Source organism: Opisthocomus hoazin, chromosome 2 (assembly GCF_030867145.1).
Source record: "Opisthocomus hoazin isolate bOpiHoa1 chromosome 2, bOpiHoa1.hap1, whole genome shotgun sequence".
Taxonomy (NCBI): Eukaryota; Metazoa; Chordata; class Aves; order Opisthocomiformes; family Opisthocomidae; genus Opisthocomus; species Opisthocomus hoazin.
Genome location: NC_134415.1, coordinates 103,760,210 through 103,777,765, shown reverse-complemented (window position 1 = coordinate 103,777,765; position 17,556 = coordinate 103,760,210). Strand labels below are relative to the sequence as shown.

The window sequence follows — 17,556 nt, the reverse complement described above, 5'->3', positions numbered from 1 at the left end:
TGAACACAGCTGCTGAACAATCTTGAACACAATCACTGTGAATTACAGATGAAAGCAATTCAAAAATGACATTCTTATTTATAATCTGGTAAACTAAATTTATATGTTCTATGCCTTGCATTTTTGCTTAAAATCTGCTGCCTAAATGACCATTTGTTGTTGCTAAAAATATTTTTAATTCTATTAGTATACATACTAGAAACTGAGATATTTTATATCCTACCTCTGTAATATGTGTTACAGCGGAAACAGCATAGACAAATACACAAATAATACAGCTGGCATTGCTGCAAAATGTTTAAAGAGAAAAAAATATCTTACATATTACTTACTTGTAACTCCTCTGCACAATCCACAAACTGGACATTTACTCCACCGGTTCTCAAATATTTTCTCTTTTACAAAAGAACTTTTTTTCATTTTTGCTCTTTCTTCCCAATAAACTCCAAAAATGTTACTTCAATGATTTCAAATACTTTGTCATACCACATTTTGCTTAAAAGGTGATGCATGTATGACTGTATCAAGCCAAAATCCTGTGATGGTACTGCCACCCAATAGGGACTGTTTGGTTCTTTGGCTGTCAGAAATTCATTCAAACTCATAAGTATTCCACTATGCATATATTTATTTTCCTGATCTTAGGCATAATGGTTCTGCTGAGGACTATACAAAATCCATATTCTTAAAGATGTAATCTGCAATGTGTTATCTATATTACTGAAGGATTTGACAGTGTCTTGAAGTGTTTCCTGAAAACCGTGGGAGTTAAGAAGAAAACTATAAAGCAAGAATAATGAAGACATGTTGCTGTTTCAAGATTAATCAGCACATGTGAAACATTGTTTACTGGAAATATAAATACCAACTTTCCTGGCACTAAAATGGCAGATGTCAGCCCAATACACAACACATACCAGTCCAAACATTCTCTTCAAGCATCTCCTACTTCAGAAAAGCCTTTCTTGGATGCATTAAATTAGCACACAAGTTCAGGAATGCCCTAAGTATTACTATTGACATAAGCTGGATCCAAAAGAATGCAAATGAGTCCTTTTTTAAATATCACATGTCAAAGGAAGCAAATGTTAAGTCACTTAAGGCATACTTATTTTATACCAGTTATACTATATAACTTTCAAGATCTTTAGCAGTTATTCTCTTCTTAGCCGGGTGAATTAACCCATTATACCTGGCAAGTATTAGATCAGATCATATTAGGTTAAACCCTTCAGCAAACACATAATTTAGTAAGCTTATGTGAAAAGTAAAGAATCATTAAAGAACTTCTAACCTTTCTAACTGAACCAGCTACCCAGACAAAGCCACACTGGATTCACACACATGCACAGAGATTACATAGTTTTTATTCTTTAATCTAAGGCAATTCAGCAACCAATCACATTTTTAACTGAGATTCGGGAGCAAAGAAATTTCTGATAAAGATTACAGGATCAATTTACAGTTCTGTGGATTTGTCCACTCAACTTTTCAAAAATCTCCACTCACTCAAGTCCAGTAATTTTTTAGAATGTCTTTTTTTCAGACCAAGCAGTACTATGGTAGCTAGTATACTTGAAATGTATCTGTACCTCATTTGCTCAAAATAACATAAACCAACTCATCGGGAATGCTTTTGAATAATAAACTGTTATAGTAAACTGACTTTTTCCCACTTAAAAATGCATTAAAAGTCAAATTGTATAGCTATAATGTTCAAATACCAAGAAACCATCTCTATTTGAAGGCCCACTGCAATATTAATACTAAGAAAATCTAGTTTCTGGTACTCAGAAAAAAGGTGGTGATGTTTGTAAGCACATATATGCATACTGTGGTCTCTGCAACTGATGTGAAGGACTCCAGTCTCCTAAATGCACAAGCCTTTAAATGGGCATTATATGTATTTTTGAGTAATACTACCACAAGAGGGGATATCTGATGTGCACTGTATACATCCATACTGCCCAGCTGATTCACTCTTAGTTTCATATTGAATCTCTAGACTACATCTTAGCCAAGCTGAGAACATGACAGCTGAAGGCTGAAATTGCAGTACGAAGTAAATATGTTCACTCCCTCAGTTGGAAAAACCACAGGTGGAACAATGTATGTCACAGCTCTTACTCTACAGACAGTAAAAGCTTATGCCAAAGCACTTCATCTGGGAACTAAATCCCAATTTCTAGTGCGGATTACTAATAAGCATAATATCAAGTTTAATGTCCCTATATGAAAATTTCCATAAATACCCAAAATTATTTTAATTCACACAAAAAATCACACTCTTCTGAAGAGTTTGTGGTTTTGTGTATGAACAGGACTAGCTCATTGGAATCACTCATGGAATACGAATAAATAAGCCCTACCACTAATTTTGTGCTTAGAAGACAGTTACCGCACTCTTTAACAAGGACGCACCTTAAAGTGTTTGCTGTAGGACAATTCTTTCAGAATCACGCTGATTTTTTAGTTGATACAAGATTAGCAAATTATTAAGAGACATTTTAACAGAAGACAAGCATCTGTTTATTGTAATACAGCTCAGTGAGTCAACAGGGAGGTTTTAAACTGGTACAACATATTGGTCAGAGGTATTTCTATCACTATCTTTACAAACCAGCTGCAATGGAGGAGGAATGCTGGTACGTAACTTCTATCAACAGATGAATTAGTAAGAAAAGTGCCAACGTAGCCATAAAAAGGTCACTACAGCATACAAGTATAAAACATACTCTCAGTACTGTTTATAACTATTCATAGCACACTCCATTCATGTCCATAATAGGCTTACAACTACAGCTGCTTTCATATTTCCTTACATCTTTTAAGAAATTGCCTTAGTTAACATTGCATCTATAAAATAGTATTAAAAAAATGGCAGCAAGGTATGGCACTTGACTTTCGAAAGTTATCAAATTTGATATTGTACTAAATGGAAAAATCCCAAAATAACACTTTCCTAACTCTCTGTAGACAAAATCAAAATAAAAAATACACTAAAGAATTAGAGAAAATTAATATAATTAATGTAATTGCATAGTGTGTGAAGACAGAAATTTAAAAATTAGAAATCATGAGGAACAGACAGTAAGTGAGAATCAGATGGGAGAGAACTGTTAGTTTTACAACTTAGAAAAGCAGGCATTATTTTCCAACTTGCATTAGGTCAGTGAGTCCAAGTTTATGACAGCATTTATTGTGGACCCAGTCCAGAGTGAATTCAATGGGAATCTTTCCATTAACTTCAATAGGCTTTGGATCAGCAACTATGCTGTCATGTCTTATATCATTTTTGTCAACTGGGAGTAACAGAGTAGTTCAGACCAGTCTGCCTGAAGTTCCAGAAGTCCTTAGTCACCTGTTTCTTTACAGTATCATTCTCCTATTTATCTTCTCAACAGCAATTAACTCTGCTGAAAATGTAGTATGGAATGAACTTAGTTAAAATAACTTGTCAGTCAGAAGGAAAAAGATAACCTAGGTTGCAAATAAAGTCTCTTAACAATATATATATACCTAAAGTGCACCTAAGAGTTATAACTGACAGGAAAACCTGCATTCAGTGTAAAAAATGTAGTTGAGCGTACAGCAAGCACTGTGTAATTAAAGAATGATTATTGAATGCATTGTGATGTCAAAGCTGTCATCAAGTGGGAACAAACTAACATCTGTTATAGTAGCTCCAGCAATCAAAAAGTCATCAGCAAGACTCTGCCCTGTCTACTCCACCAATTCAGAAATCAGATGAAGCTATAAAGAAACAATCATTAAAAAACTAATTCAACTAACCAAATCTACTTGTAAAGAAATAATTGTATATGACATATGCCTACCATAGTCTTACTGTATCAGTCGCATATGTAGAAAAAACACTCCACCTGAATAACCATTTCAATTTATATGTAAATGTGTTAACAGATCAAAGTCAGAATTTTCAACAAAGAAACAGAATTCTTTTGAGACCCAGAAGACATCATTTGCAGACCAAACACTAGTCCTTACTTCCCTTATGACTGTAATGCTGACACCTTCGAAAAGCAGGCCACTAGTGCTCAGCATTCAGCTGCTACTGTTGAGGCATCTCAGACCAGTGGAAAAGCATGATTATTAGATTTGAAGCTAAGAATTTTGACAGATCTAAACACAGCAATCAGTGTGCTGAGTCTCCTGACCACTTTTCTCTTAAAGACTGACAGGAAGTAATTTCTTCTCAATACATTATTTAAAAAGAGAGCGTTATTTTATAGCAGCCTCCTTTAAGGCAGTATAGAACTTGAATGAGTATTTAGCAGTCTATGAAACATTTTAACAAGTATTAAATCCACACAACACATGATCTTTTTAAAACTGGAAATACAAGGGGATTTTTATGCTTCAATCCACCGAGAGATTAAAAACAGAAATACAACAATAATCAGACTAGGTGCATTAAAAAATAAAAGAAGTTACACTTCCAGAAAGAAAGATGTTTTTTACAGACCCTGTTGCACAGATATACTACAGAGATTTTAGATTTATTTCTAACTGCAGTATTTCATAACTCGGTATATAAATGCAGATATGAAATATGTTGAGTAAATGGCATCTTATTAACTAAAACTGGTACAAACCAACATAACATCAACACGAAGCACATCAAGAAAAGCATATCATTGTGATCACTGAAAAACACATTTGTGCATACATGTGGTGCAAGTATTTCCACTTCCACTTATCTCAGCCCATGGTCATCATCTGTTTCAGTCAAGACTAACACACTGCGCTGCTCCTTCTATTTGTGAAGTAGGAAGAAAGGACTGACAAAGTATTCACACATAATGCTGCATTCTCAAATATGGTTATTATCAGAAACAACTCTGCAAATACAGTTGGTAAGTCCTGCGTCCAGCTCTGGAGCCCTCAGCGCAGGAAAGACATGGAGCTGTTGGAGCAGGTCCAGAGGAGGGCCACAAAAATGATCAGAGGGATGGAACACCTCTCCTGTGAGGAAAGGCTGAGAGAGTTGTGGCTGTTCAGCCTGGAGAAGACAAGGCTCCAGGGAGGCCTTATAGCAGTCTTCCAGTACCTAAAGGGGGCTTATGAGAAAGATGAGGACAGGCTTTTTAGGAGGCCATTTGCGACAGAACAAGGGATAATGATTTTAAACTAAGAGAGGGTAGGTTTAGACTGGATATAAGGAACGAATTTCTTATAATGAGGGGGGTGAGGCACTGGAACAGGCTGCCCAGAGAGGTAGTAAATACCCCATCCCTGGAAATATTCCAGGTCAGGTTGGACGGGGCTGTGAGCAAGCTGGCCTAGTTGAAGATATCTCTGCTCATGGCAGGAGGGTTGGACTAGATGGCCTTTCAAGGTCCCTTCCAACCCCAACTATTCTATGATTCTATGATAAATATGACCACTAAAAGCATAAAATTCGAGCTATTTTACTAAAGTAGAATAGTAGCTTTCCTCCTAAACAGACCAACCCAGCTCTTACACTCCACTATCGCAAAGGTTTTGACTGTGAATATTAAGTTTAGTTCCATGAATAGTTTGAAACAATTACCAAGTTTTCCATTGTTCACAGTACTATCCTACTCCACAGGTAACTGGCTACTTTCCCTCTCATATGGTCTACCTAACTTAACCAAGTTAAATGTACAGAAATCTAGTTAAAATTACTTTCTGAATCTGTTGTAGAATCTGTTGAAGAGGGGCGTGAACACCTTAAAAACTGTGCAACTCATCTAACTGTATTGAATAATCTTATAAAAGATGTTACTCTTTACACAACATTCATTCATTTCACATTTTTCACTCAGATATGGTGGTTGTGGTGTTAATATTTCTCTCCTCAGTGATTCTCAAAAGAATGTACACACGGCTAAAAGCATAAAAGGGTGCAACTAAAGTGAAAGAAAATTTTGTTGCAGCAGGAAAATATATTCAAAATATAATTTTTCCGAATTTCCTCCTTCTCAAAATATTTGCTTATTTATATATGTCAGTTTATGAAATTACAGTCTGATATGCGTAAAGCTGTACTGAAGGAGAAAGTTCACTGGAATCAGCTATATTTACATTTTAATAAGTAAATATCATTATTTCCTATATTATTATTATGATTGGCTGCCAGGCATTTGTTTCAAGAACAGGTTCTCTAAGGAATATTGTCAGTACACAGATAACACAGTTGGTAGTAGTTCTGTGGTTTGTGTCTGATTTTTTCATGGTTTCCTATGCAAAAATAGACAAGAGAGGCAACACTGAACACAAGACCTTTTAACTAGCCATCTTGCCTCAAGGTGTTGTGCTCTGAGGGTTCCAGTAAAGCAAATTTATTCATAGGAAACAGATCTGGAAACCTGTACAATGAGGGATGGGGATCAGGGGAGTTATTACACAGTACACAGAAGAAAAAAACACGAAAAAAAATTTTTCTTCTGCATACTACCATATAACTAAGGAATTTTCTTTCCTTGGTTCCTGTTTCCATCAATTTCAGCATGGCTACAGATGCAGTAGAATTACATTAACTTTAGGTTTGCTTTCCAAATATAAAGGCTAGCTGGCTATACCAGTTTCTATACTGTATTTTAAAGATTTCTGCTTTATGAAGAAAAATACAGCAACTTCTGCTGGAGATTTCTGTATCCTCAGTTTGTATTGAACACATTTCAGGAAGAATTCTGCAACCATACCCTAGCATGTAATACACATTTTTCAGAGAATACATTGATCTAGATCTGACATTCCTGATGCAGTTATAAGAGATCCACAGACAAACCGGGAGTACAGGTATAAGAGCGGGAGTCGGGTCAGAAGCTGAAAGCCATGTTATGCTGCTGTCGCTGGCACAAATGAGGCCACATCTGAGGGCTTGTGACGTGACCTAAATATTAAGGGCAAACTCTACCATTTTAAGTGTTTGCAGCTGTATTTCTGAAAAATATGATTTCTGGAGAGTAAACACAAGCAGTTGCAAATGTTCAGATGTATTACTTGTGGCAGGACAGCCTATGCTAAGCCTAGAAGAGTGCTATAAATGTCTTGCCAGCTTCACCCACAAGCACTCACTTCAGAGTTCCCATCTGCATGATTCTAAACACAAGAAGTTGAACACAGCTTCTACTGAAACCGAACTCTAACAAAATTCTACCTATGTTAAAAAGCACAACCAGGCTAAAATTAAGCTCAAATAAATCCTGATTTATTGTATCCTTTAGACAGTTGGCCCCTCAAAAAAAGTATTTATCAAAACAGCTTGTCATCAGTAAGATACATGACCAGCCATTAAACTACTCAAGTGACAGCATGACTCCACTTGGAGCGTGGCCTATTTTTGTCATCAGTAAAATGAGCTTGATACTAGCTTTACTAAATGCTGTCTAAATTATTCTGTCCATACTGTCAAACATTTTTCTTACACAGAGTGGGTAGGATTCAGATGGCCTGGCTAACTTCAGTTCCAAATAGTACTACTGAGGGAAAACAATCACATCACTTGGAATTATTTACTTAGCTTTGCAACCTACTTTTTCCCATTCATAAATATAGGGATCAGTAAGAGCAATAATATACCAGAAAGTATGTTGTCCAGAAAACAACCACACCTCAGAGGATGGAGGCATTGGTAGTTCAGTTCAACTGTGCTCTCCATCCTAGCCAGTTGCCTCTTAGATGTTGTCTCAAGATGCATTAATTTTGCAGCCATGCATTTTTTATTTGCTGAAGCAAGAGGGATCAGAAGATGGCTATTTTTAATATAGACCAACTTAACAAATTAAGCCATGTCTAACACTAATGTGGCTGAATGGAAGAAATAAAGATTGTTTGCATGTGCGTTTGTGTGGGTGGGGTATCCATGCAACTCACTGAGCTGTCCCAGGGCCACAGCTGCATCTGGCTGGTTAATGACATGGAGTCATACAGTTTCAACAGTATCATCCAAGGCCTGTCTTGACCTTAGGCAGCCTATTTGTCTGTCACTTGGAGGGCACAGCAGAGCTCAGTCCCTCTCTCCCACACCAGGGCCCTAACTACTAGGGTAACCGACGAGAGAAGACCACACTGAATTGCACAGAAGTGGAGCAGAGAGGAGGCATTTACACGTTATACATCAAATGCACATCGGAGGAACAACAGAAATAACAGAAGCAACCAGTTGCACAAGACATCCCTCACAGCCCCCACAATCCAGCTCACTTTCCATCAGATGAAAGCCAACTACCCTCTACTTGAATAGCGGAGCCCACATATCCCACGGCTGAGGATAGCTTCATTCTGCACAGCTCAAGCACACACTTTTACCACAAAGTTGCTGCACAGAGATGCCCTTTGCTCCTTCTCCAGGCTCTAAATAGATGGAAGCACCATGTTTGCACATGCAGTCTGGTGCTACGTCAGCAACAGAGGCAGACAAGCAGGTTTGGCCAGATGTCTTACATTTCCTCCTGGCTACCTCGAGGCAATTTCCTGGTCAGCGTGTAGACTCTGCTCTTCAGGAGAACCTCCACTGTTCATAAATGAACCACATAGTGCAATCATCTGGCTTGCCTTGTTAGGATTGTGTAAATCTTTTTAGTTGTTTATATATTAGAAGTCTTCCTCTATTTTAAAAGACTTCACAGTGATTTTAATGTCTTAAATCTGCCACTTCGTTTCTCTTTAAAGCAGAAGTATGGGACTTACTTGATGAGTCTACACTGCTGTTATAAATGCTTCACAATATAACATTTTCATTAATTTTGAACCAAAATATATTTCTGTAGTAGCTATAGGTCAGACTTAACCAAAGCTATCAGATCAGAGAGAGCTGTTAAAGTATTAAATAGGTAGTTTTCCCTAGGTCAGAAATGCCTTCTCCTTCCTATTTTTTAAACTAATTTTTTTAAAAAATCACAATTACTAACATTTTTTCTAAAAATGAAAAAAGACAAAACAGGGCAAGGGAAAACAACAGAAATCTGGTTATTATCTCAACATACTTGTTATAGTGTACTGACTAACAATATACCAAAACCTCTCCATTTCTATTCCATGTTTTTTAATGAACATTCACTTTCAGTCTTTCTTACATCTGAAGATACAATAGACTGTAAAGGTTAATACATCTCACAGTTATTTGGGGCAGAAAAAGAGGAAAAAATAGAGCCAAGTGAGGAATTATGTGTATTCTTCACTTAAGCCAGCCAACCGGGAAGAAAGTCACTTGGGAATGATTGCCCAGTGTTTTGCAGTCTACTCACAGTATTTTTATGAGGTTTTGGTGAACATATAAAAAATCTAAATGAAAGAGCTTGAAAATTTTTCAGCTGGGAGCATTATTTCCATCCCTTAGTTATCACTACTCTCTACCAGATTCCAGTACCATACAACACACATTGCCTCTTGGTGTTACGCTCAATACAACAAAATTTTCTGAATGTATAAAGCGGCATCTCCTTATCTTATAATTCAAAATGTAAATCAGAATATAATTCATCTGGAAGGCAGTGTTCCACCAACCAAACTCCATTTACTGCTCTTAGCCTACAGAAGAATTACTGATGGTTTGAAGACAGCTGGCTCTCTCTTGGCACTCCAAGCTTTCAGCTATTTCTACAGATATCTCAGCTCCTCTGCTTCAGGCAAAGTCTGGTGGCCTTAAAAAGCCAAACAAGGAAACAAGAAGGACAAAGCCTAGCTATCACATAAAAAGAGGAGGAAAAAACGAGCTGCCCTGAGGAGCTGCCCAAACACCGGTAGAGGAACAATGTCTTTGCAAACAAGCAAAACAAAAATGCAGCAGCATGTTCCCCAGCTAAGCAAGAACAGAGATAGAGATAACACAGACAGTGTAACAAGAAGCAAGGAAGTACAAGACCAATAAAATTGGACAAAGGAGAGGGCGAGGTAGACAGTGAAAAAATAGACTTTAAAAGTGCAATTAACAAGTCTATGAAAGAACATAGACCATGTTGCAGTAATGAGAGTTAAAAACACCCAGAATCTTTCCTCATATATGTAACTATCAGTATCTAACCATGTCATCCTGTCAATAGGAAAGAAGTCAATAATGAGACAATTTTATAACATATATGCAAATTGGTGTATAACAGCAATATAGTTTTATATAGCAACATAGCAATCTTTTCTTTTAAAGCATCTTTGACTTTAAAGGCTTGTTTATTTCTTTTACTAAACCTAAATTTAAAAATGAACACCACAAAGTAAAAAAGAACTTTTACAAAAATAGACATATCAACCATTCCAAATCAAAATGGATGGAACATGAAGTACAACATTCATTAATTAAAAAAAAAAAAAGCAAACAAACAAATCAGTACATAGGGAATGTCAGCAATTTAATAACTTACTGGCTCTCCTCGATGTCCTTCTAGGCCTGGAGATCCAGGCTGTCCAACTTCTCCCTTTAAATTAAAAAGACTGTTAAATATAATATTCAAAAAAAAGACCTTCCTTTGCATAATAAAGATAATAATAAATTATTAGTTCTAGGATAAGTAAAACGTAAACCCAATATACATGATTCATCAAACAAACATCTCTTAAAAACAGTTTCAAAGACAGTAAGAAGTGTCGTCAATACGACATTCCCTCATGCTGCGTCCGACAGACAGCTGTCAAACAGTTTGCAAAAAGAGATGGGAGAGACAATTGTTTTTTGAATCAGAACAGCAATTACAGGTTGAAGAAGTGCTTAAACCAGTAATAAATTGCTCTTGTCTAATTGTTGGTACAACTAATAGTCTGAAAACTACTTCAAAGCACTCCAGAATACAGCAGTACCAGATATGATAAAATCTTTATGTCCTTACTCAAAATATATATGATACAAAAAATATTCTGAAAATTTTAAGAGTAATTTCAGAAATAAAAGCACATAAAACAAATGCAAGATCCATTTATATATATATATATATATATATGTATAAAATAATCTGGTAATAATTAACTTCAAATTACAAAAATTGGACTGGAAGTAACAATGGGTAGCCTCTGGGCTTCAAGCCACACTTTTTTCCCACATTCTTTCCCAGACTGAACATTGTAAGAAAGCAGGAAAGCTCCAGCAGAAATTTCCTTCAAAGACAGCCTGTTTGTTACTGCTCTGAATTTGATTACAGACCCAGAATGAAGCAATGTTTTATAGCAAGCAGATGCTGAAAGTCAAGCTGACAAAATGTTTGAATGAAGAACATGGCTTCTGTTAACTATTATATTCTAAAATGAATCAAAATTTATGAGTATGTCATATTTTTGTACTACAATAATTAAATTAAGAAAACAGTCAAGAAAATGTCTTTTGGTTTACATGTTCACACGTTCACTCGACTAATATACTGAACTATCTGTATATTGTTTACAAGCATAAAACCAGATCAAAATACTCTCCAAATTCATGCTTTAACCACATAATACTTCACCCTAAAGGGCCACCAGTGACAGTTAAAATTTTATGTTAAACAACTGTGACTATTACCTGTCCATGTTATCAAACACCAGAGAGGAAAAATTCTAATTATTTTTTTCTACTTCCTGTAGTACCGGAGAAGGAATTTCTCCACCAACGTAGCAGAGATATCTGTGTGTATATATGTATGTCTATACATACATTGAAAATAAGGCAAGGATTCATTTGAAATAAATTCACATAGGTAACTAAACTCCTGTCACAGCCAACAGAAGCCTAGTCAAGACAACTCATGAAGGCTTGATTCAGCTGACCAGCTACCAGGAGCTCAGTTTCATCGCCCCCACATAGACATTTGGTCATATTTGAGATACCAAAGGGCATCTTGCCTTGGTTCCTACTCCCACTCCAGAAAGGCACCGGCTTTCCACAGGACTTACGTCACGTTTGTCAGCATCCTTAGGATGCTTTAGACATTAATACATCTTAAATACACCAGATGCTTTTATGTAGGCAACTAAACTGGTACCTACAAGTCTGCCTTCTTTGAGCTGAATGGATCGCCAGACTTCACTGGCGTTACTGGTTAGACCTCCATTGACTTTAATGGCAACACAAGTAGCTACTACATCCATAGACACAAACTTCCCTGAGCATTTCAAGAATGTTAAATTGTCTTTGCCCGACATATTTGCAAGTGTCAGAGATACATACTCTTGTAGATACATATTGACAATTCCTAGGCAGGTATCAGTGGGATTTGAAGATCAAAATGAAATTAATGTCAGAGTATTTAAAACTAAACCAAGTAACAAATAAAGAAAAAGTCCTTCAGCTGTTGGTTGCTGAAGTTAACTTCAGAAAAATAAGCAATAAGAACTATTTTTTTTTTCATAATTAAGATTTACAACTACTTTTACCTATGTATTTTAAGGGTGTAAACTTAGGGGCGGTTAAAAAAAAGCACTACATCAATTTGACATACAATAAAGTTACTCTGCTACCTTTTAACACAGCCTCATTAGGTCTTCCAAAGAGAACAAACAAAATGGGAAATACTGAGTTTACCTACAGTAAAAGTTAAATTTTATATGTACTTTTTAAAGGCTGTTATTTTAGATGTATTCTCCTAATAAATTTTTGAATTGCAGGATGCTTAGTTATACAGTGAAGTTAGGCAATTTTTACTGCTGTAGTGTTATATATGTGATCACTCTCCCCTTTAACTTCAGATTAAGACATCTACATGTGGTTTTCTACTTGAAGTTGTTTAGAGATACACTCATGATCTAAGTTCTCATTACAGTAATCAGGGGCTTGATTCGGTTACCTAACCATAAATGCCTGGTGCTATTTGAGGTGCTGTAGGGCAGCCAAGGCTTCCACATTACTGGCAGGTACCACTTACAGGAGACCTCTGTCATTCTGAAATGGCATTTACAGGTCACCTGGGGTACCCAAAACCAGCAAACAGGACTGCATACTTCTAAGTGATCTCACTATAGTAGCTAACAGTCTGCAGCTGAATTACTTTAGAGGCTCCATTTATTAGATTCACTAAGAGCTTGATTCAGTTGTCAAGACACAGACATGTAAAGCCATTTTCTGCTGCAAATAAGGGTGAAAAATTTCTCACCATGAAGACAGTCAAGAATGGAACAAGCTGCCCAGCTGTGCAGTCTCCATCCTTGGAGGTTATCAAGACCCATCTGGAAAAGCCCTGAGCAACCTGGTGTGGATTCAGTGCTGTCCCGTTTGTGAGCAGGAGGCTGGACTAGGAGATGCCTCAAAGTCCCCTCCAGCCTGAGCGAGCCTGGAATCCCGCTGCATCCACCCTGCTGGCAGCTGCTGCCTGGAAGGGTTTAGGTCTCTCATAGGTCTTGTGTCATATCTCCGTGCTGCAGCAGATGTCACAGACATGCCATGGTATGTCCAACTGCTCTAGACAAGCATGGTCACAAAATGGAAGAAAGACCCAGATCTCCAACTACAGTAACAAGAATTTAGACAAATGCACTTAAAAGTACACTGGCATTTTTGGACACTGAAGAAACATTAATCTTGAGCAGCCCTAGATCACTTTATTATTATTAAGAAAAATATTACAGGAACAAAGCTGCTGTTAAAAAGATTCTTCACATCAATTCAGCTGAACATTTACAATGCATATTAATAAAAATCTTTTCCTGTGAACTTAAAACTGATACTGCCGAAATCCATCTTTTCACAAATTAGAACAATGAAAACAACAATCAGATAAAGAAAATGAGCTCACAGACTGCAATACATTATAGAAATATCAGAACCTGTAGTCTTCTTTACAGTGGACAGATACTTAGTCCACTTGAAAAACTGTTCTCAATTAAATATAAAGGGCACTGCACAGTGAAGAGAACACAAACATAAACTTGAATACAACACTGGAGGTGTTCTTCCCTAACTTTCATCCAGCTCCCTTCAAAAGCAATAATAATAATTAGATTTACTTCTTAACTGTATACAACAGGTATGTTCTGCAGCATACGCTTGTATATAAATTTCACTAACAGATTCACAGAGTTAGAGAAACACAGACAGGATAAGGAAGACGAAGCATAAACAATCTCTGATGATCACTAAGAGACTCCTAATAAAAGCTTTGCCCCTGCTCACAAACCAGCTGAAATCAATGAAGTCTGCCCAATGACTGCAATTAATTTTGGCATTTCCCAGCAGCACGCATTATTTTAATTTCCAGTAATTCTCCACAGAATAAACTGGGTATATTTAGACCAACAGCAATGCTATTGAAGACTTTGGCAAGACACAAATGTACATTTGTACTTACCTTTAAACCAGGACTTCCCGGTAATCCGTCTTTCCCACTTCTGCCAGGGTCTCCCTGTGGCAACAGTTAACAGTCATCAGTAGGTGAATTAACAAGCAAAAGTTAAAAGCAAATAGTCTTTGCAAAACTTACAGATCGCCCAGGTATTCCTGGAAACCCTGCATCACCTTTCTCTCCTTTTGAACCCTGAGAAATACAGCAAATGAAAAGTAAGTAGCGCTCAATATTTATGCTGCAGATTCAGTATATTTAACCTATAATTCACATATGCTATTGCTCATTTTGAAAAGGTATGGAAGATCTGTTTCCTTCTTAGCACAAGGCAGTGGTCAATTAATAACTACCCCCTGTTACAGAAACGTAAAAATGCTCTAAAATATAGAAATGTGACCACAGACCTTCTTTCAAATTGCTTAAAACTCTAGACTGATAAATACATGAAGAAAATATAAGCACAAGTGAAAACATAACTGCTACTGGATGACCAAAATATTCTCTCTGTATTACATCACACATCCTGTTTTTTATAAATTATGGATTAAAATAACACTTCTTTTCCAGGCTGCTAACAGCCTCACTCCATTTGTGTGCTCCTCTCTGCACTTCCCTTACTCCTCTCCCTCTCCCCCTTTCATTTCTATGGTTCATGTACATTTCTACCCATTAAAAAGCACAGATTTCCTTGCAATATAATTATTACACATACCCCATATAAAAGGCATAGACATATCTGCAAAAAATATCTTTAGAGGCATTTTGTGTTATGTTCAAATTAATTACATTGATCCATTAACAGAAGGATTGAGTTCTCAAAATATCTAAATAAGCAGAGCATGAGTTTAACATTACTAGACATAAGTATATGCCTCAGAGAAAATGTGTGTCAGAAAGGTCAAAAGCATGATGGGGACAAAGTAAGGAGTGAGGGAAAAAGTGAGAGAAACAACTCTGCAACCACCAAGGCGAGAGAAGGAGTGGAGGAGGTGCTCAGGTGCTGGAGCAGAGATTCCCCTGCAGCCGGTGGTGAGGACCACGGCGTTGCAGCCCGTGGAGACCGCAGGCAGGAGTAGGCTTGTCCTGAGGGTCTGCAGCCTGGGGGAAGGACCCACACCACAGCGGGGTAGAAACGTGAGGATGAAAGAGTGCAGAAAGGAGCTGTTACGCACTGACCACCCATTCCTCATCCCAGGAAGGCGTGAAGCTGAGCCCGGGAAAAAGCAGTGTCCTGGGAAGTGGTTTTAGTTTTTGTCCTTGTTTATCACTATCCAAACCTATTTCAGTTGGCAATAAATTACTTTTCCCTAAGTCGAGTCTGTTCTGCCCACGATGATAATTGGTAAGTGATCTCCCTGTCCTTATCTGGATCCACAAGCTTTTAATCTTATTTATCCCCATGTACTGTTGAGGAGGGGGAATGAAAGAATGGCTGGGGTGCATCAGGCAGCCATGCAAAGTCACCTCCCTCCAGATACCAATACTATGTCACTTAATTTTATGTTTATAAATTTACTTGCCTTTTTTCCATATATTCCTGGCACTCCTTGATCACCTTTAGGACCCCTTTCTCCCTAGACAAAATGTGAGTGAATAAGTTAATTTTCAAAATAGAAGTCGTTATATACAGACATATACACAAAGTATAATGTAGGAGACATAAAATGAAGCTGCAAAGAGCTCCATCAGATATAAAAAAATATGCTCAAGACAGTAAATGCAAATCCTGAATTTTCCAAACTCTCCTAGGGGAGGAGCCCAGAACATGCAATACTGCTGATGAGACTATCCACAGGTCACAGGCTTAATGCTTCTATGTTCAACAGAATGCACTTTGAATTTCTGGTCACTTCAATATGGGTAAGTACCTGAGTGAAAATTCATCTCTTTGAAAAGTGCTGCACTCTTCTGAGGACCTTATTTGAGAAGTTTAAAACACAAATTTGGAAAAACTAAGAAGTAAATCCAGTTGAGTACTTAGAAGAGCAAAAGATAGTTAATGAAGTTTTGGGGAACATACAATAAACTCATTGGGTTAGATCAGAACTATCCTTCAAAATTCTGTCACTCAAATTATTTTTATTTTTTTGACACATTATTTGTGATAAAGAAAGTTCTGAGTAGTAGTGAAATCAAAGTTCATAGTAATTAATACATAGAACCCCAAATGAATAAAATGAACAAACATGAAAAAATGAAATGAAATTAAAATGAACAAAAATGAAAAAACAGTTTCTATTGCTTGGTATGTATGTAACGAAGTCCCATGGCATGTATCTTCCTTCAGTTTCAGCATCGTATCTATTCATTTTATGTAGTACATCAAATGCACTGACATGATGTCGCATACAAGCATTTTTCTCCTCTCAGTTAAACTACAGAGCAAGCTGAGACACACGAATATTGTAACAAGAAATATTTAATTTCAACCTTTGGTGCTGGCATCCCATGTAATCCAGGAAAACCAGGTAGTCCACGGTCACCCTAAAAGAGCAAACATATTTTAAATCCTTATGTCTAAAATAGTAGTAATATACTATAATAATATTCATATTTTCAATGATGAACAAACAGTGGAAAGACATTATGTATCACCATATAAACTACGTTACATTGGTATGCTGACTGACGAGAGTTTGTTGATCTTTAAATAAGATTCAATACATAAAAGAAAAAAAATTTAAAATCACTAAATTTTTTAAAATAAATTTTACTGTAATGTCTCAATAAGGCTTATGGAGGTTCAGAAGTAGCAATTCAGCTTTGAACAAGAGGAAAAAAAGCTTTGAATAGAGCTTTGAAAATCTCTGTAGGAGCTGTGATAATTCTATGATCCATTCCCAATTCCCGACGAAAAAGGAAACTCTCTAAACTTGGCATGGCGTCACTCCTACCTCTTCCTGAAAATACCACAGACCTACTGACCTTACCAAATTTCTCACCAGCTTACTCTGGATGAGTGAAATATTACTAAATAAGGTATTAAGTACTTTCTCTAAAAAATGAATAAAATTAAACCAAAATACACTGATAAAACAACTTTGGAACTTTGACAAATGAGTTCTCATTTCAGTGGAAGAAAGAATCCACTTTGGTAAAAGCAATTGGCAATTGGAAACACAAGCCAAAACAGCAGTTCTTTCTATTATCCTCACTGTCAGATATGAGGAATTCCAAAACTTTTCCTATGGATACTGAAGATATTTATCTGACAATTTGTCTGCAAGCTCCCTTGAGTGATTGCAACAAAAGGCCAAATAATAACTTGGCACTACCTGACTTGAAACCATAAAAAACAGCTTAGCTGCTTATTTCAGTAGACTGGATCTACTTC

At 36.8% G+C, this 17,556-nt stretch overlaps 1 protein-coding gene across 1 annotated transcript in view; it reads right to left on the bottom strand.

The window, feature by feature from the left end:
* COL21A1 (collagen type XXI alpha 1 chain) overlaps positions 1-17,556 on the bottom strand; it is a 114,908-nt gene that overhangs the window by 37,121 nt on the left and 60,231 nt on the right. Inside the window, exons 13-17 of the mRNA XM_075414648.1 lie at positions 16,653-16,706; positions 15,743-15,796; positions 14,361-14,414; positions 14,229-14,282; positions 10,344-10,397 (exon numbers count right to left, since the gene is read on the bottom strand). Coding sequence (XP_075270763.1) covers positions 10,344-10,397; positions 14,229-14,282; positions 14,361-14,414; positions 15,743-15,796; positions 16,653-16,706 — 270 coding nt within the window. The remainder of the gene's footprint in view (positions 1-10,343; positions 10,398-14,228; positions 14,283-14,360; positions 14,415-15,742; positions 15,797-16,652; positions 16,707-17,556) is intronic.